The sequence below is a fragment of the Protomyctophum bolini genome, assembly GCF_963924005.1.
Source record: "Protomyctophum bolini genome assembly, chromosome: 2".
In the NCBI taxonomy this organism is placed as follows: Eukaryota; Metazoa; Chordata; class Actinopteri; order Myctophiformes; family Myctophidae; genus Protomyctophum; species Protomyctophum bolini.
The window spans coordinates 29872294-29892686 of record NC_137863.1 but is presented as its reverse complement, the minus strand read 5'-3'; the positions used below and the strand labels follow the sequence as shown (position 1 = coordinate 29892686).

At 42.0% G+C, this 20393-nt stretch overlaps 1 protein-coding gene across 1 annotated transcript; it reads left to right on the top strand.

The window, feature by feature from the left end:
- Positions 1-1915: 1915 nt before the first annotated feature.
- Positions 1916-17893, top strand: epha2a (eph receptor A2 a). The gene is made up of 17 exons (XM_080773149.1): positions 1916-2074; positions 3398-3465; positions 5225-5864; positions 10380-10535; positions 10683-11012; positions 11251-11378; positions 11671-11848; positions 12180-12282; positions 12540-12592; positions 12709-12834; positions 13200-13388; positions 13485-13546; positions 13773-13982; positions 14706-14855; positions 15160-15353; positions 15771-15926; positions 16952-17893. The coding sequence occupies exons 1-17, from the start codon at positions 1999-2001 to the stop codon at positions 17058-17060; spliced, it is 2928 nt and encodes a 975-aa protein (XP_080629275.1). The 5' UTR covers positions 1916-1998; the 3' UTR covers positions 17061-17893.
- The last annotated feature ends 2500 nt before the right edge of the window (positions 17894-20393 follow it).

Here is a 20393-nt window from a genome sequence, read left to right as displayed (position 1 = left end):
TTCTGCGTATAGTTTTAACTGCCATTTGTGTTTGTAAGCAAATTAAATGATTGTCAGTTGTAGGTCAAAAAGGCATAGTCCAAAGCACACTTAACTTGTTAATCCATTTTTTTAACCAACATCATTCACGGTGTCTGTTGTATGATTAATGTCCATGTATGGTACCGTAAGACAAGACAATGTCTGTGTCTTCAGTAGATTTTTTGGGTGTCATTGTCTGGGTGGGCGGCTGTGTTGGCCTGCTCTTGGTTCGAGGGGCTCTCCTTTCCAAGTACACGCTGCTTCACGGACAAGACTTGACTCTGAAATTCCTCCAGATAAGCGTTGCTAGGTGATGCTATTGTCAGGTCTTTTTTTGTACGTTCACATATTCATACCCAAATTGGGGGGTTCTTTATGAAGACCGTCTCATTAGTAGTCATATATTCATACTAGCCTACCCCCTCACTTGACCCCTCCTTTCCCAGCCGTGGGAAAGATAAGTCCTGCATCAGATATTGTGGAAGATGCAGCCAATTACTTGGAAGACAGTTAAACAAGGCTTGCCAAATTTGCCTATTGTTTAAACATCAAATACCACCCTAACATAACGAGATCTATCATGGTAAATCCAAATGGTTTACAGATCTGTCTTCTTGATGGAACAATTATTGTCTTTAGTGCCTTTACAACACATTCTGGCATTACATTCCAAGTTCCAACGCAGATAACATATCGAGATTGTGTCTAAAATAGAGGTACAAGCTGGCTTCAATCTGTAAACACCCCTTCTTTACTCACAACAGAGTATGTACACAGTGTCATTATTTTCCTGACAGAAACCCTATTGTACTTTGCATTGCCATGTATGCACTATGCAGGTAAATGAATATACTTTTGACTGTTAAAAAATACTCTCTCCAAATGTTTGATCCTTGTGTGCTTTTTCTTAGCCTATGCTAGTTATTTTCTATCTGTTTATAGCTTACTATATCCATTATTATCTTATTACTTTTTATTGTTTGCAGAGCATGCCACACTGACACTTTGCTGCTTGTACCTGTATGCGAGTGACAAACCCCCCCCCCCCCCCCCCTCCAGTATTCAATCTTGCATTTACATCTAAAACACATCTAAATACACATTGTAAACAAAGGAAACAGTTAGGTCATGGTGAGTTCATATCCTCCTACTAATGATAATGGCCCTTTCACTCAATTGAAGTTTAGAATTGTATTATTCTGTATACATCCACTGATATCCTTGCAAACCAGAAAAAATAGCAAAAGTAGAAATACCACGATATAAAAAATACCTGAAGTAAAAGTATACTTGAGGTACTTGAGTAAAAATATTGGCATCAAAAGATACTTACCGGTAAATCAGTACAAATACAAGTTTTTTCAAAAGTTTGGGATGTGGTTGAGTAGAAGTATAAAGTACAGAAAAATTAGTAGTAGGCTATACCTTGAACTTAATGTTATTTGAATTGGTTTTGTTTGGAAAAATAAATTTCATTTACAGTAGTCTACTATTTTACCCCTGTCAAATTGAAGCTATGAAGGTTGATATATAGGCCTACTTAAAGGAATAGATTGCAGGATAAAAGACACAACAATGCATGTTTCAATGGGCACTATACGATGACAATAGCACTGTAACTACTACTGACACTTTCTCATTATCATGAGTTAAACTTCCCCACTTGTTCAACTGCCTTGTCTATCCATTCACACAAGACAATATACATCCGTTCAATGAACAGGTAGGGTGAGGGTCACAGACATGCCTCGGATGCTCCCCCCACCACCACCCCCTTGCACATTATTGCATTCCAAAGGCAGTGGGGGCGGAGCGAGTGGTGCGCCACCTGTTTCTCAATGGTCTTTCAGTGGTGCGTCCTGTGTGTCTCCAGTCAGTCAGTCAGTGATCTAAAAGAAGTTGGGTGCGGGACAAGCGCACGGAGCTACTACCTCTATAGTTATAGATGATTTGTTAAACGTTCAAGAAGACTTAACCATGGATTTTTTTCGTGTCAACTTATTTCTGTTTGTATTTATTACTCACGTCTCCTTCAGCTTCCAGTCAAAAGAACGTAAGTAATGTTTTTGGTGGTTGCTGGGAATTGTAAACTTTATCGGACACTTTTCAGGATGATTATATAATAGTATAGCCAGGCAATATATAGGATAAAATACGTAGCCCATTAAGTGGTTTAGGTTTACTTTTTAATCCTAAAAGTGACCCAGTCAAGTTAATTCATTGTAGTCTAATTTATTTGTGTAGGATATTTATCATGACCACCAATGTCAACCACTGGAAATCTATGCTTTTCTTGGTTCAAATAGAAACGATCGTATAGCCTAAGGATGTTTGTGTTTCGTTTTGTCGTATAATTAACTTTTGGACAGATCTTGTATTGTTTTTAAAGCAATTCCAAACTTGCCGAGATTTAATTTGACTCATGCCGGTTGCTTCACACGCCTCGAGGCTGCTGAGGAGTGAATGCCAACGTGATGACAAAACCCTGACAAACGTTTACGTTTCCACTTTATGATCTGGAACAAAGCTTTCATGCACTTTAGTCCGTCATACAATCTAACTTCCCCCGCATGTCTCAACCGTTATATTAGTCCTGTACGCCCCGGACACGGTAAATGAAAACGTTGAATCAGAGACCGACATGCTTGATTAAAATGTCAAGGCAAAGCATGTGTCCCATTAAAGTTGTTGGCACCAGAGAGACCCAGAAAGATGATATCCCCTTTTTGATTGTATTGGCCTGTAATAAAACCATGGTCATTTATTGTTTGAATGGAGTTATTATTACCACATGTACAATCAACAGGATAATTATATGTGTAACTGGTATACATCATGGCATGCCTTATCTATCTTTGTGCACTAAAAGTAAATTATATTCTGTAGACAAGTGGTTCTCATACATTTTCAAGGACCCCCACATTGATGTGTATTTAACAGCAGACCCACATGTGAAAAGATTTTGTGCCAGGGACCTGTGTTTTTCAATATATTTTAAAATGTTTCAAAAATAGCACATGAACAAGCTCACACTGTGTTGCAGTGAAATTGAGGATCTGCCATTTTCGAATAGCACAAGTTTAGTCTGCACGTGGTTAAACAGTTCGTTTAATTGGTGACCCCCTTGAACACCTGGACCTGACTTTGAGAATCACTACTGACGGCCTATCTATACTGGTAGATAATTATGGTGTTCCATTGTCGAATAGCACAAGTTTAGTCACACGTGGTTAAACAGTTCCTCGTTTCATTGGTGACCCCCTGGAACACCTGGACCTCACTTTGAGAATCACTGCTGAAGGCCTATAGCCTAGGCCTACTGGTAGATAATTATGTTGTTCCATTTCCTTACATTATTTTTCTTTCCTTCCTATAGAAGTACTGCTGGACATGAGAGCTTCCGGAGGAGAGTTGGGGTGGCTGACCTCGCCATATGAGGACGGGGTCAGTATTTATATATAAAAGCCACTGTCTAGAATTTCCAGTCCTTCTGTCTTTGTCTTCATGTCTTAAGGCAGTGAGCACAACGGTTTCATTTTGCATTCCATTCTGGGAACGACGGAACAGTATAATTGTCAGCTGAGTCAGGATTTGTCATCAACTCTTGTGTTATAGGGCAACCCTCTCATTAAGCACTATTTTCAAACGTGTTAAGAAAGAAAGAAAGAAAACAGCCGATCTACAAGTTCCGAGCTTGTAGATTTGCTATTTTCGAAGGGTTTTAGAAAATGTTTGAAAGTTTTCGCCACCAAAATAGGGACAGGGTTAAAGTGGTTTTAAACTGAATGCCATTGAAATGTCAACGTTCAAGGCAAGCTACATCACACTGTATGGCACAGGAGTGCATTCTCTAAATACAAACCTCCAACAGGTTGTTATCATTCCAGCACTAAGCCACAAAACCCGACAATCCCCCCTACTAAGAACGTATATATCTATAAGAGTGTGACGATCCAAACTGTTGTGGTAGAACACAAGACATGAGGAAAAGGGAAAGAAAGGGAAGACTGGTTGTGTGTGGGAGAGAGAAGTATCCCTCTATCTATAGTTCTGTGGCTTTCCGTCTAAAAAAAGCAACAGGACGTGGCCAGTGGCCAGTTCCAGAGCCCAGGCTGAGCTCTGGAAGAGTGTGACTGTTGGTTTTACACATCCAGCAGCTCTTATTGTATTGGATAGGATTTCCTCTGGTCTTATATGATGTTTGCTGTTTTTGTTTCCAACTTCCCCACTTGCAAGGTATCCGCAAACTTGAATTGACTAGAGAACGTCATATACTGTCTCTGTCTGTATACGCTCTTCATTATGGGCGACAGCATAATTGGATTTGAAGTAGAGCCAAACTGATATATATATATATATATATCGGCCATTATTTGACTTTTTTTGACGACGGCATTGGCAATTATGCAGCCGCCGTGTCCCTATTTATAACCACTTTCAATCTGGCATCACTTTTTAACAAAGTTTAAAAAATAATAAATAGCAAAAACAGCAGATCTACAAGATCACGTGTCGCAAGCGCGGCTATACATAAAGTTTCATATTTTATTTATATTATTTAAAGTATGTCTATTTTCCACAAAAAATCTTATGTCTGAACTAAACTCTCCAGGTTCAGTGAAGTACCGGTAAATCTGTTCTTTGTTTCAATCCCTGAAACTATAGCATTTTTCATTCATCCCAACTGAGGTGTTAGATAAATTGGTAATGGTTAATGGAAGCGTTTAGTCTTTCTACTCGTCATCACTTCCCACTCATAAAAAGAGTTAATTGCTGCCAATATCGCCACCATGCCTCTGCTCTAAGCTCGTAAAGCTCATTTAAGTGGCATTTAATGTCAGTCTGTATTCCACCGTGGTATTTATTTTCTTTGGATATGTCTGTCTTGCACACATGCACCCGCGTCAGTCAGAGAAAAGCCACACACGTTGCGAGTGCTGCACACGTCCAGGCCAACTCCCCTGTTAATGTGCGGAAAAATGGTAGCAGCCGAGCTTCTGCTGTTTATGGCCCTCTCTCACACAGCATGAAAAAAGAGTTGTCTCATCAATAAAAAACACTTGTTGGCTGAGAACAAAACCTTTCAACCCTACACTTAAGTCTCAGAAAAAGACCCTGTGTTTTTGTCTTTCATTAACATGACTTTGTAACAGTGACCCTTGCCCCTTAACGAAACCCTTCTCTCTCTCTGTCTGTCCTGCAGTGGGAGATAGTCCAGACCGTGGTCAATGGCTCACTTTTCTACACGTACAGTGTATGTAACATAGACTCTGCTGACCAGGATAACTGGCTGCGTACAACATTCATTCAGCGACGCCCAGGGACTTCGCGGGTTTCCGTGGAGCTCCGGTTTGTCGTGCGAGACTGCAACACCTTTGACGGCGCCTCGCTGGCCTGCAAAGAGACCTTCAATCTGTTCATCTCGGAGGCCGATGCGGACGTGGGCACCAATTTCCGCAAGGGCCAGTTCCGCAAGGTGGCCACCATAGCTCCAGATGAAATCACGAGGGGCAGAGGTGCGCTGAGGATCAACATGGAGACGAGAGCCGTGGGGCCGCTGTCGCGGAAGGGCTTCTACCTGGCCTTCCAGGACATGGGGGCCTGCGTGGCACTGCTCTCTGTCAGAGTGTACTACAAGACCTGCCCGTCCACCGTGCAGAGCCTGGCGACCTTCCCGGAGACGGTGGCCGATGCCCTGAAGGAAGTGGAGGGCTCGTGCGTGGAGAACGCCGTCAGTAAGGCCACCCCGCGTATCTACTGCACCGCAGACGGGGAGTGGGTGGTGCCAGTGGGGCAATGCCAGTGCCGCACCGGCCATGAATCCACGGGTGATTCCTGCCAAGGTAAGCAGCAGCGTCAGAACTTTGAAGTATGTAATGGCTGAGTTTGTGCACGCTGGTATTTTTAAGAGTTGCTAGTGGTATTTATGAAAGCATAACACATAACCACCACTCAGGCAAGGTTTATAGAAATGAGCGCACAGGAATGTTAATTGCACCCGGCGCGTTGGGAGATCCTTTCAAACACGTAGCAAAAACCAAGGGAGGCAGCATATTTGTTGTGTAATTAAAGAGAAATGTATAAATGAGGGGAGGGGTCTAAAATGTTTTGTTTTGATTTGGTGACTATGGAAGCAGGCAGTCGTGGCAGAGACAGATGCATTTTGAATATGGCGTAATGATCCCCTGTTAATGAATCATCTTCTTACCTGTTGGCCAATACATTCTTTCCATTGTTTGTCTCTTTGCACTGCGAAACTCTCTCTCTTTATCGTGTGTGTATAAGCAGCCCCTGTAAGGAACCATCTTTATACTTTTCGAGTTAAATTAACAGTTGGGATTTTGCAGTGCACACTCAGGAATGAGGTGGGGTAGGGACACAGGGAGCTGAGGGAGGGACACACACTGTTTTATTATGGCTGAGGAAAATAGCTTGGGGGGTGATAGGGAAAGATGAATATGAGTTTTTCTGTGGATACAAGGATGAATGTTAACTGAGGTAGTCTTTAACCACTTAACAACCAAGAAGTTTATTTTTCTATATATTTTTATCTATATACACCGTCACTTGGGTCTAATCTTGACACACACCTTTTTTCCCTCTACACCAAATCACACTCTTTACCAAAAACAGTCAATGCTATTGTCAATGAATATACTAATTATGACTTGCCAAGAATATGGACATTACAGTTCAGTTGATCAACCACTTTCATTTCAGTCTGGCATCCCTGTGCCAAACATCATAAAAGTTTAAAATGTAGCGCTTAATAAACAAATAATAAAGTACGGGCAAAACAGATTTTCAAATGCTGGGAACTTTGTTGAAGGCATGGGAGCAAGGGGACCCGAGAATAAGCACGAGAGGCTCAAACATTTCACAAGCATGTGGTGCCCTCAAAGTGAGACCTTTATGACTGTGTGGAAGTGTCTGTGACTTTACAAAACACAGCAGTGGCTGTGTACTGTAAAGGATGGTATTCATATTTGCTCTCATTGTTTGTGTGGAAGTTGGCCTGTCTATGGCATTCCGGGGTGTGGTGGTGTGTGTGCAGAGATATCTGGAGGAAGTGTGGGAGTGGAGGGAGGGTAGAGACAGACTAGGAAAGGAGGGAGTGACCGAAGAAGTATATAAAATTTACTCTATTACAAGTAAAAGGCCTGTATTCAAAATATTACTCAAGTAAAAGTACGTATTAGCATGAAAATATATTCATTTTCAAAAATTCCGAGCTCACAATGTGGCACGAAGCGATGTGTAGAACTTGTAGATCGGCTATTTTTGAACATCTGAGGTATAAAATAGTGCTTAAGTGGTTAATGTACTGTATGCTTTGCAGTTTTCATTAATTCTCTAAATGTACAAAGTTACTAGCTGTCAAATAGTTCTAATAAAAGGTTTTCTAGTAAAAAGTACAATATTTGACTCCGAGTTGTAGTAGTGGAGAGACCCCAAGTACAGTACTTGAGTAAATGTACTTAGAAGTGCATGTACTTTGTTACTTTACACCACTGGAGGAAGAGAAGGGCAAAGTGCTCAGTGAGCCGTGGGGATTTCTCAAAGGCATTCTTTCACCCTCACGTCACCTACAGCGCTGATTGACTGAGGGGAAGGACTGGTGTGAATGCACCAGGAGGAGGAAGTGTACCTGACCGGTGTGTCTTCCCCACGGCACAAAGTATTTGTGTGTGTGTCTGAAGTTGCTACGGCTACGGAAACCTCAGATTACAGGGATGGTCGTGACACGCCTATAGGTTAGACTGAGTCAAGCCTGTGGTTTATGACTATATGGTCCCTTGACGGCCCAAATCACCTTGAATGGCAGTGTCGGTTCAAGTTTGTGGAATCCGTTCCTATGAAGTGAGCGGATCAGGTGAACAGTCACCGCACTACTCATGGATAATAACACACTTCAAAGAGTGAATATCGTGTCTTAAGATTGCCGGAGTGATTCTCCACCACAGGAGAAAGACTTCAAAGGGCTTGCAGAGAAGTCGGGGCGGCAGGGAAGGAAGGCAGAGCTCAGGAATGTTTCCAGGCCAGTTCCTGACCATGGGCAAACCCCGAACTATGCACCTGAAACGGAAGCTCACAGCGTGCTGTCCATAGGAAACGAGGAAACATTCGTGTCAGGAAAAACTTAGTCTGGAGGATGACCTTACTATTAGGATACAGGAAACATGTTTTGTCCACTAAAGTAAAAACATTATTATTTCACTGCACTTTCCATGGCTTCTTATCAGATTTCTTTCCAACTCTGTAAAAGAAGGAAACTGCCTTTTATCGGCTGTGTTTGAGTTACTCAGGATTTGTTTTATTACACTTGTCTTGTACTGTAGCTTGATACATAACATAAGTCCCATGGTCTCGATATGAAATTCACCAAGATACCCAAATGTTGTGGGAACAAGAATTTGAAGAGGAACGCTGACTGACACAAATAAGCAGGTTGCTCGTGGTTGGAGTGGAGGGTGTGGAGTGAGTCGACAGTTGGCGCATGAGGGTGGTTAGTTTCGTGGCTGCTTAGTTAGGTGAGGAGTGTAATTTAGTCAAGAGGATTAGTAGTCCAACAGGACAGCTGTTAGCCAATGACATGCCTTGCTTTACTTCTCTTTGCTCTCTCATCCGGTCGTTAAACACACGCAATGAGCTGCCTAATCCGTGTTCCCACTCATTAGCACAATGCGGGAAGACAAAGAGCAAAAAACAGATTCAATTAACAGATGCACTGGTGTGGAACAGAAGTCCTATTCACATGGCTTTCAAATTCAAAGGGAGCATGGGACAATCAAACAATTTCCGCCAACATTCCCAAAATATGAGTGCAATACATGCAGAGGTTTCTGGAACAAATCCACAAAGATTCATATATTGCAAAAAAAACATTAGCTAATTGAAACATTAATTTGACCACTTTCAACCTGACATCCCTATTTTGGGATTTTGGCCATGACAAGCCAAATAGTCAAAGGTTTTAAGTTTTCTTTTCTCTATTTTTTATTCATCAGAGTACAACAACTAAAAGTAACTAGAACATATAAAAGTACAATAACCATTCCTAATTCAAAAAGTATAAAAATTGTAAGAACTAACTATATTTAAAGTTATATTACTAACAACAATAGCGCTTGGGGCCGTCACACTACACACATGCCGCAGTTTGCTTGCTGTAATGATTAATTCAACATATTATGGCACCAATCCCAGAAACAATAGATGAATAGGGACGGGGGTTCTATGGTACGTGACAGAGGTCCTGCTGCTTCAGCTCAAGATGAAATAGGCTGGCCCCCTTTTCTTATGCGAAAGGACCCTATACACCCCCACACTCCGCAAGTGACTCCCCAGGGAGAACTTCTGTTGGCGCTTCAGACGTATCTCTACCCATCCCCCATGCGTCCATCTATGCCAATTCATCTCTATCCTAGTCCAACTCAAACCTGCTCCCTCCTCCCCTCTATTGTGTGGAGATAGCCGGAGTGCAAAGGTCCCGCTGCCACGGTGGTTAAGTAACCGACCACCTAGCGCAGCTCTGTTGGACATTCAGCCACCAGCACACAGGGGCCAGATGAAAGCCTGTTCCCCCCGGGGAGACGTTAAGATGGAAGGCGAGACTAGATCTTTCAATATGACGTATTGTTTTTATGTTTTTCAAGACAATGTTGCTGCTGTCTGAGAAAATATTAAAGTGCATGCAGGGCGCCATCAGCCCAGCAAACATCGTGGTCCTCTTCCTGGTTCTTCCTGTTATAACTCTTCATGCTCACATGTTGTCATTCGCCACTGGTGGGCGGAATGGAAGGACGGAAGAATGGAAGGAAGCACGGCCCCAGACAGACTTGTGGTTTTTGCATCCTAGTCTCTGTCTAATCCACACATTCATTAACCTTCCTCGCCCTGGAATGGAACGTTTGTTTCTGTTTCCAAAACGCTTGAATATACGTCCGTGCCAGTGTCCAAGGTGCTATTTCCTTTTGCGAAAACACTATTTAAACACATTTTAAGCCAGGGTATTTCATCTGAGAGTTAAGGATGGAAGGGCTGGTTGCCTGATAGATTTACTGTTTCATCCGGTTAACACGATCGGCGGGGCAGGAGAATAGGACTCCAGGCAAAGAGGACAAGTGGAGGCGAATCGCCAGGGAAATCCCATATCATTTCCATTGATACAAAGCTTCTGTGATTATAGACTTCCCACAACAAATGTTTCCTGCCAAGCCCAGAGGACTGATATTTGAGATATAGTTTGAATTCTTCACAGATGAATGAGTCATTCCTTCCTGTGTTGTGTGTGCGCCACATGTCCTGACATGCCACGCTTCAACTAACAAACCTGTGTTCTTGTCTCACACATACAGCTTGCAAACCGGGCTACTTCAAGTCCTCCATATCGAGCGGGTCGTGTCAAGTTTGTCCCGACAACACGGAGGCCTCGGCAGCCAGCGCCGTCAGTTGTCCATGCAAGGAGGGATTCTACCGCTCCCCCTCGGACCCTTCTACGTTGGCCTGTTCTGGTAAGAGAAACGTGTTCGCACAGCTTCATTACCCCGACAGCCCATAAGTCAAGACTAATCAACCAAAGCCGTCACCTCATTAGTGACTTTTACAAGATTCTCCTTAGTCGTCCGCTAACAGCTGTGCTCTCCGCTTCCTCCCTAAAGCGCCACCCAGTGCCCCTCGTGACCTGTCCTCCGCCACCCTAGCGGAGGGCAGACTGCAGCTGTCCTGGAGCCGTCCGCTGGTGACAGGGGGTCGCAGTGACCTCACCTACAGTGTTCTGTGTGAGCGCTGCGACGAGGACTCCTGCGTCCCCTGCGGCGACAAGGTCCGCTTTGAGCCGCAGGCGTCCGGCCTGCGGGACTCCACGGTCATCGCTAGCGAGCTGGACTCTCACCTCAACTACACCTTCACCGTGGAAGCACACAGCGGCGTGTCCCGGTACAGCACACAGAGGCCCACTGCTTCCATGACCACCAATCTGCACTATACAGGTTAGTACAGTTTGTAATGAGGGTTTATACACCCTTAAATTAGCCTTTATTTACAGTATCTCTCGTGATGGGAATAGAGCATGGGTTTTACAATTCAAGGGCTTATTACACAAACCATGGAAGGCTTTGATGGAGGAGGGCCTGTGCATCCCATAGGCTCTCATTTCCAAATGATCTTCCGAGGGCTATTATTAGGTAGTAACTATTATTTTGCCTTCCTTCCTCCACCCACCATCAGATGCGCCCAAAGTGACGTTGATCCGCCTGGATGAGCGCAGCCCCACAAGTCTGTCTCTATCTTGGGCGCTGTCGCGCAGAAGTCCTGCCCACATCAGCCACCGCTATGAGCTAATGTACCGCAGAAAGGTAATCTTCCTCTTCTTCATCCTCGAGTCTCCCCCCTTCGCTAGCTAGCAGTAAGATTTAAAAGACAAAAATCCACACGATTTTATCCACTTCCACCTTGAGTCCCTATTCTGGGCATTTCATAATAGCCAAAACCAAAAATAGACAATGTACAAGCTCACAACAGCTGTGAGCTTGTAGATCGGCTAGATATTTGGTATATTGGGGGGAAAAGACCCCTAGGTTGACTCCGGTCAAAGAAGTATATAGGCTTTAAGTAGGCTACTTAACGTGCCCTTGTTTCTTGTTTCAGGACGACAACACTGAGAGAGATGTCACCACATACACCGTTCTGGTTCTGGAGAAAAGTTCAGTCCAGATTAGTGACCTCCACCCTGACACCACCTACATGTTCCGGGTCCAGGCGCTGAGTGCTGAAGGCATTGCTGGGAGCTACAGCCTGGAGCATGAGTTCCAGACTTTACCCATGGGTAAGAAGAGAGAGAAGATATTTCACTTTTGTCAGTTTAATCACACCCTGGAGTCCCTATTCTGGGCATGTCATAATACTACTGTACTGTCACATTTGGTGAAAATAGACCAACATTAGGCGACGGTAGCAGATCTACAAGCTCACATCGTGTTGTGACACATTATGTGAGCTTGTAGATTAGCTATGTGTTTGGTGTAGAGGGATATGTATTGCTCACGTAGTTAAAATCTGAGTGTAAAAATGAAAATATTCTTTTTTACTTTAGATTTAACTTTATCTCCAGGTACGATGTTCTTGGTATACTGACGTTTCTGTTTTTCTTTCTACAGCAGAGTCTCTGATGGGGAACAATTCCATAGTGGTTATGGGGGCGGTGGTAGGAGGGGCAGTCATGCTGGTCGTCATAGTGGCTTTCCTGCTGCTGCGCAAACGGTTAGTAACAACACTCCTCGTGTCCCTCCTCTTTGGTTTATGTGATCGCCTTAAACGTAGTCTGCAAACCTGCCCACTCTGTGATTATACGCCACAAGTGTAATCAAATTAAGGACACTGTGCTGTGATGTCTGATGGAGGGTTTATCTGTAATAACCAGTGCTGCCACTGAAAGCAGCCCTGTTCTTTGACTGACCTGCCATTACAATCTTGGTGTTATTTAGCTCTATAGTGATTATATGTGTTTTCCTCCTCAGGAGACTGATTTCTCATGGCAGAGGAGGGCCTGAAGATCCCTACTTCTCCACAGGTACGCAACGCAGTAGACTAGAGGATATGATTCAAACTACTATTTAGATTGACTCAAACTTGTTGAGACCAGCCTTAATATCATGACTAATTCTCTGATCACCGTTCCCTCCTTAGATCAACTGAAGCCTCTCAAGACTTATGTCGACCCACACATGTACGAGGATCCCAACATTGCCATCCTTAAATTTGCCACAGAGATCCCTCCCGGTGCCATAACCAAACAAAAAGTCATCGGTGCAGGTATGACTGAAATAAATGTTTCGTAAACCACTTTCAACATGCCGTGTCCTTTGGGGCATGTCGTTATAGGCGTCAGTGAAGCCGGAGTCAGGCTACACAACCTTTCACGATGATCACCATTAAATCATTTCACGGTCACCTAAAATGGGGCTGAATTTGTGTAGTCTGAACTGGCCGTAAGTGTCAAAGAAAATGGAAATAGCTTATCTACAAGCTCGCAATGCGTCACATTGTGACGCATTGTGAGCTTTTAGATCATCTCTAAAACTTAAGTGGTTTTTAATGTGTGCTTTAGATTTATATTGATATGATATGATATCCTGGCATTGTTTCTAATTTTCCTCTGCTTTCTGGCTGCCCCACAGGAGAGTTTGGCGAAGTATTCAAGGGGGTGATGAAGGCTCCGGGGCGAAAAGCAGAGACGGCTGTAGCCATCAAAACACTAAAGCCCGGCTACACAGAGAAACAGAGACAGGACTTTTTGAGCGAGGCGAGCATTATGGGTCAGTTCTCGCACCCCAACATCATCCGTCTAGAGGGAGTCGTCACCAAATGTAAGTTCTTAATGAAACACAACACTACTACATCAAAATGTATTAAAATTACTACATTTTCACTCACTAATTTCTTTGTTTGATTTGTTTTTACAGTCAAGCATGCCATGATTGTGACAGAGTACATGGAAAACGGAGCTCTTGACATATATCTACGGGTAAGTGCACTTGTTTTAGGGTTTTTAAGGTTGGATTTTTGTCTTCTTTTAGTCTCCGATGCTGTTACGGAATTGTCATTGCTGTGCTATGAGTGGGTTTATTTATCATAGATATTGCAATAGCTTTTTGTTTTTGCAACAATAGAAGTTTAATCAATGATTCATGCAAATGATCCAATGTAAAAACTAAAATGTAAGACACTTACCGGTACATTATTTCCTCTAGGACCATGACGGGGAGATTCCATCCTATCAGCTAGTGGGTATGCTGCGTGGAATAGCAGCTGGTATGAAGTACCTCTCTGATATGAACTACGTCCACCGTGATCTGGCTGCACGGAACGTTCTGGTCAACGGCAGCCTGGAGTGTAAAGTGTCTGATTTTGGACTGTCTCGCGTACTGGAGGACGAACCTGAGGGCACATACACCACCAGAGTAAGTCTCACAGCCACATGTCAGGACCATAAAAGAGGCACTGAAGTTTAAAGGACCATATCAGCGTTCATTGTACATTATCAACATCAGCCATATAATTTAAATAAACTTCGACTAAATTGCTTTATTTTATTTGTTTAATTGTTTGAATACATTTTATCTAAACATTACATGGAAAAAGTGTGTCAACTTTAGCTTTTGTCACTGTACCATTAAAACTTTTCCAGGTGTATTGCTGTCAGTGAGCCGAATTTGAATGACTTGTACTAGACGTAATAAAGTAATTTTAGAAAAAATAAACAGAATAGAGAATTTCAAAAGGAATTTCAACTACCTATACTCCTATAGCGTCTGTAAAAGCTCCACAACGTTTCAACATGAATGGCAGTGAATTACATTTAAATATGTAGACTGAGAGCTACCTAAAGTATACACTTACTGTATATGTAGCTTCCCTACATATACACTTACTGTATATGTACCCAAAATGTGTTGAAGACAGGGGCAATCTCTGCCAATGGCAAGAAATCTAAATTAGCAAGACGTCTAAATTAGACTGGAATGGTCCTTTAAATCAACCCTTGGGTTATGTGGAAAATTGCAGACTGTTAAAAGCATGATCAGCCTCAAGCGTCCAATTTAAAACTGTTGCTCTTTCAGCGCCTTGTATTTCCACTCCCTTTCCCCATTAAATATGATTTGTTTTTGTTTCTACCTTGTCAGGGAGGGAAAATCCCAATCCGCTGGACTGCCCCGGAGGCTATAGCATACAGAAAGTTCACGTCGGCCAGTGATGTGTGGAGTTTCGGCATTGTCATGTGGGAGGTCATGGCCTTTGGTGAACGGCCCTACTGGGATATGAGTAACCATGAGGTATGTTTCACCTGTCAAACCCCTGCAACTCCTCATCTGGCAAGACAAAAAAACAGTGTTGACTTTAAGTTTAGATCAACAAAAAGGCCTCCAATATGCCATTTCTCTAGCGTTTGAGAATTGCCATGGGTGTTATATTCACTCGACTTCCCATCATCGCCCTCCAATAAAACATTACATGTCAACAGTCTTAAATAGCTCATTCATCGTTTTTTACCTGTTTAAACCTGTTTTAAGGCTAGTGCCGTTACATAAACATGCCTGGAAGCACAGCCTTCAACCATGCCGTTGTTCCCTTTCTCAGGTTATGAAGGCCATCAACGAGGCCTTCAGGCTGCCAGCTCCGATGGACTGTCCGTCGGCTCTCTACCAGTTGATGCTCCAGTGCTGGCTGCACGACCGCTCCAAACGACCACGCTTTCCGGACATCGTCAACATTCTGGACAAACTGCTGCAAAGTCCTGAGTCTTTGAAAACCATCGCAGACTTTGATCCACGGTACGTCGAACAGAAGGTGTTAAAAAATTACTTTGTTGAAACCCTAATTGTGAAATTTGTTCTCGGTTTTCAAGGACCCCCAAATTATTGGATATGATCCTGATTACTGGAAGCACAAAATAACTTTTAATAAATACAGATGAAAATTCACCTTCACCTTATGATTTATGTCTGCTGTTAAAAAAAAATATATATATATATATATATATATATATATATATATATATATATATATATATATATATATATTTTCTGTCTATTTTCTAATTGCCAATGTATACAGTCATCGGTGATAGTGGTTAAACTAATTTTGCTGGGGACTTCCTTAAAGTCCCCCCCCCCCCCCCGGACGCAACTTTGAGAACAATTAAGTGAATGTGAATACTGACCGATCTGAACATCTGCCGTCCACCGCAGAATTTCCATCCGACTGCCGAGCACCAGCGGCTGCGACGGCACCATGTTCCGGTCGGTGCCGGAGTGGCTGGAGTCCATCAAGATGAGCCAGTACACCGAGAGCTTCGCCCGTGCAGGAATCACAACCATGGAGCAGGTGCTGGCCATGAGGCATGAGTAAGTCCACCACACATGTCCTGGCACAGATGCCACCGCACCGCACAGCGCTAACTCATTTGGCTCACTGCCAGTTTCTTTGGATAAGACAGAGAAAGCATTGAGGTCTCAGCTAAACATTTGTTATCCGGTGTTTCTGTGGGATTACATCACTCCTTATCCTCAGGCCCAAGTCATTCTTATCATTCTCAATCCCCACTGCCCTTCCCTCTCTAGCACAATTGCCGTTTCTCCTTTGGCTAAATATAGTCCAAGAACCTTGACTATTGTGGAGAGTAAATATCCCATGTTCAGGTTTAAAATGGGTGAAAGTAATATGTATTTGTTTAAAAATAAAGGTTTGTTAAAACGTTAAAGCTCTCTATTCTGCAAGTAATCATTGCTGTATAGTGTTTGTTCAGTGTCCATCCTCATTGCTCCCACTCTTCAGTAAACAGGAAGTATTTTCAAGTATGGACACCAATTTTATCCAATCAGGAGAGAGAACCCCAGAATGATCATTTATCAGCTTCACTTTTATGTGTGTTTTATATGTTTTATAATGTGAAATCCTGTTCCAATTTTGTCTGATAATGTATTTGTTTCAACACTTCCAATGTCACTTATATTTCTGGATGAGTTATTTCCTGATCGGATTAAATTGGTATCCTGGCCTCACAATGTATTTTCCGTTTACTAAACCACTGGAGAGATATGGGAATATAGTCCTATTTATCATCACTTTAACACTTATTTGACCAAATACATATCACTTACAACCCCTTTAACCTCTTAAACCCTATATATACACACCTTGTTTACTGGAGTCCAACAGGGCTCTAAATTTGGGCCCTCCTTTTCTTGCCCTACACCAAACCCCCTTCACCGAAAATAGCCAAATGTTCGGCTATGTCATCAAGTCACCTTTTGACCAATGTGGCCCGCACCCCAAAATGAGTTTGACACACCTGGCCTATGATGACATGCACAGCAAATGGGACGCTAGGGTTCAAGTAGTTAATGTTGAACTCTTGTTTTCTTCTCAGGGATATCAGGAATGTCGGTGTGCGGTTGCCAGGTCATATGAAGAGAATAGCCTACAGCATCCTGGGCCTGAAAGACGAGAGCAGCTCGCTCAGTGTGTTTGCAGTGTGACTTAAAGCATTCCACCCACCCAGAATGCACTGACGGACCATGCCATTTCACTGACTCAGCGGACGAGCGGACTGAACCAGTGGGGGGTTTAAACTGCCACTGAACTGTATACTGCCTTTATTTGGCAACGTGTGGCATGACTGAAGAGGACCCGCCGGGCTTACGCAGAACAAACTTGCGCTGAAATTAATTGAATGAAAGTACTTTATGACAACAGACACAAGAGAGATATTTGTATTGGTTTGTAAAATAAATAAATAAAGAGAGAAAAGAAAAAAGTTTTATACTATTGAACATAAGAGATCTTGTAACACAGGAAACAGAAGCCTTAAAAAAGTATGAGTAAAATCTGTCAGGCTGCTTGGCTTTGTATTTATGACAGAAACAGGAAGTCTTAATAGAAAAATATATTTAATGTCCTCCGGTAATAAGGATGACTTCTTCAAGCACTCACTTTTTCTGCCTGTGTTTTCCGGACTCTTGAAATGTGTGGATTTTTGTACACTCTTTTGATAAATGAAAGTCACTTTTAAGTCTGTATTTTTTATGCTCAGGGCAAAGGATCAGATCTATACTCTCTTTAATATTTTTTAGTTTTGTCTGTTGCGTTGTTGACCTCATCTGCTAATGCATTTTCCAGAGGTTGTTTTGTTGTATACAGTTTGTTTACATTACATCCTGTCTTACATCCTGTCATTGTCATTATTGTTATTATTTAATATTTATTTTATTTTATATTTATGTCATTTTGTTAAATGAGAAATAACACTGATCCGGCACATGTTTTCAAGGAGTTGTATTTTATTTTTGGAATAAAATCAGTGTTGCCTTAAGTTGTCACAGAGTTTGTATTCAATGGTCAGAGTTGGACAGTAACTAAATACATATACTTGAGTACTGAGTACTGTTCCAATCAGTGAACGGCACGAGCCCGGAACCAAAATCTGACCCTGTTGATTTGTGGGCGTCACAAAACAACAAACAAAAGTGACGTCATCTCCAGTCTCCAACCAAATTTGGAAGAGTATGACGTCACTGCTCTATATAACATTACTAGTTAGTCCTAATAATAAAATAGTAATTTTCATTGTATCTAGTATCAAGTAGGCCTAGCTATAGTATTTTGCTACAAATTAGAAGACAATTGACGAAGAACTTATTTTTCTTTTTAAAAGCTTATATCTTTTTTCTTTGTTTTATTACTTGTATGGCTTGACCTGTCTTACCACTGCTTGCAGCTATATATATTTTTTCTTGTATTGCAAGCTGATGACTTTCACTCAGCTACATATTTTACTTTTTAATTCACCACATTTCTAAGAAGGGTGGTTCCCTTCTTAGAAATGTTACAAAAAATATATTCTGAATTAACCACTTGTCTTAAGCTTAAGCCCTATAATATTTCTTAGCAACATTTCTGAACACTATAAAATGTAGTTCGTAATTTGTACCTTTGAATACTGCATTTACTTGAGGTATATACTTTGTCCACCATTGTCAATGATCAACTAGCAGACGCACTCCTCTGAGTAATTTATGCTCCGTCGTAAATAGTGACAAATAATGGGTCTTTCCGGTACATCTGTTCCCCAGCTGGAGTTGACCAACCTGGGTGACTTTTCCATGGTCAGATGTAATGTCCCACCTCCATGAGACTGTGCGTCATTATATTTGACTCACCAGAGCATGCTACATTCCGCCCTACACTCCCAGAAAATAGCAGATCTACAAGTCATTTTTGGGTGTTCTACACCAGTTGTTCCTCAAAGTGGACCCCCAGGGTGACCATGGGGGTTCCAGGGGGCATGGGGGTGTGTTCCATACACTCATTTATGGTAGGGATCTATGGGATCTATGGACCCAATGTGTACGAAACTTTTCTTGAGTATTTCCATTTCACGCTACTTTATATTATAATTCTATTCCACTAGGTTATAATATATGTCAGAGATTCTGATTATGAAATAAAAGATTATAAATCTACCAATATGGAATGTATCTATAGGCCTACAGATTAAGCTACCCAGCAAGTCATTAAAATGAACTCCACATTTACAAATATTAAAGCAAGTAACACATTAACGATCAATGATTATAGCCTTATTTTATAATTTGATATACTATTCTGAAATGAACATTCAGCATTACTTTTTCTACTTCCACCACAGGGCATACCAACTCAGTTGTGTCAATAGTTTGACCTTTATGAAGGATATACAATAACAAATGATGTCTTTAAGACAGGGCCATGTCTAGGCCTATCTCGACCCCAATTTCAAAAGATATGCCAGGGACCCACAATTTAAGAAAGAAAATTTAAAAATCTTTAAAAATCTTAACACAAATCTCATGGACGTTGTTGGCAGAAACTATTTTATAGGGGGGTCCGTCCGCGGTCGATTTTTCAAAAATAGCAGATCTACAAGCTCATATCGCGCCACTCGGTGGCGCGATATGAGCTTGTAGATCTGCTATTTTTCAATAGCTAAAGCATAAGATGATGCCAACACCAAAATGGGTTCCCGTTCAGAATGGGTTAAGTGGAACCAAATTGGTTCAATTTGTACACTCTCTGTACAAGTTACAGACCTGTAAGTGTCGATTTGGTTCCCAACTATCAATTGTGGAACCCAACTCCCAACTTAACCCATTTTGGGCGGGAACCCCTTTTGGGGTTAGCATTATGTTATGCTTTAGCTATTGAAAAATAGCAGATCTACAAGCTTGTAGGTCTGCTATTTTTGAAAAATCAAAGAACGACTGACATAGAAACAGCTTTCTCAGAAAACTGTCAGGATGTAGGAGACATTTTTAGAATCTGATCTCAGGTCAAAATTGAAGGACCTCTGGCGGTCCCGGAACCCATTTTGAGAACCACTAAGAACTAAAAACCAATAAGTTCAACGAGGCACACAGCTATGATAATTTTAGCATGCACCTCATCATACAGACGTTGCCACACCTTCTCACACACACACACTAAAGTTTCTATGCACCCAGTATAACAGACCAGTCAGTGCATTTATGAGGACAGTTGGAGAGAGAGTGTAGATAATACAGGGGGGGTTATAATTATTTCAATAACATATTTAACTATAGATATTGACAACTACCTATTGCTGTGTATTTAGGACGGCATGGAGAAAGGTCGTTCCACTGAAGATGTTGGACCACAACGTTGGCAAAGTGCTAGAGAACACAAGTTTCCAGGTCAGTTGTGTAGAGAAACAAAGGGAAGGCGACTAGTTTGTCTAATGAACGTGGTCTCATTTTCTGAAACAAAAATGTTTCAGGTCATTTATATCCCTTTGGGAAGATCCAGACCGTAGGAGA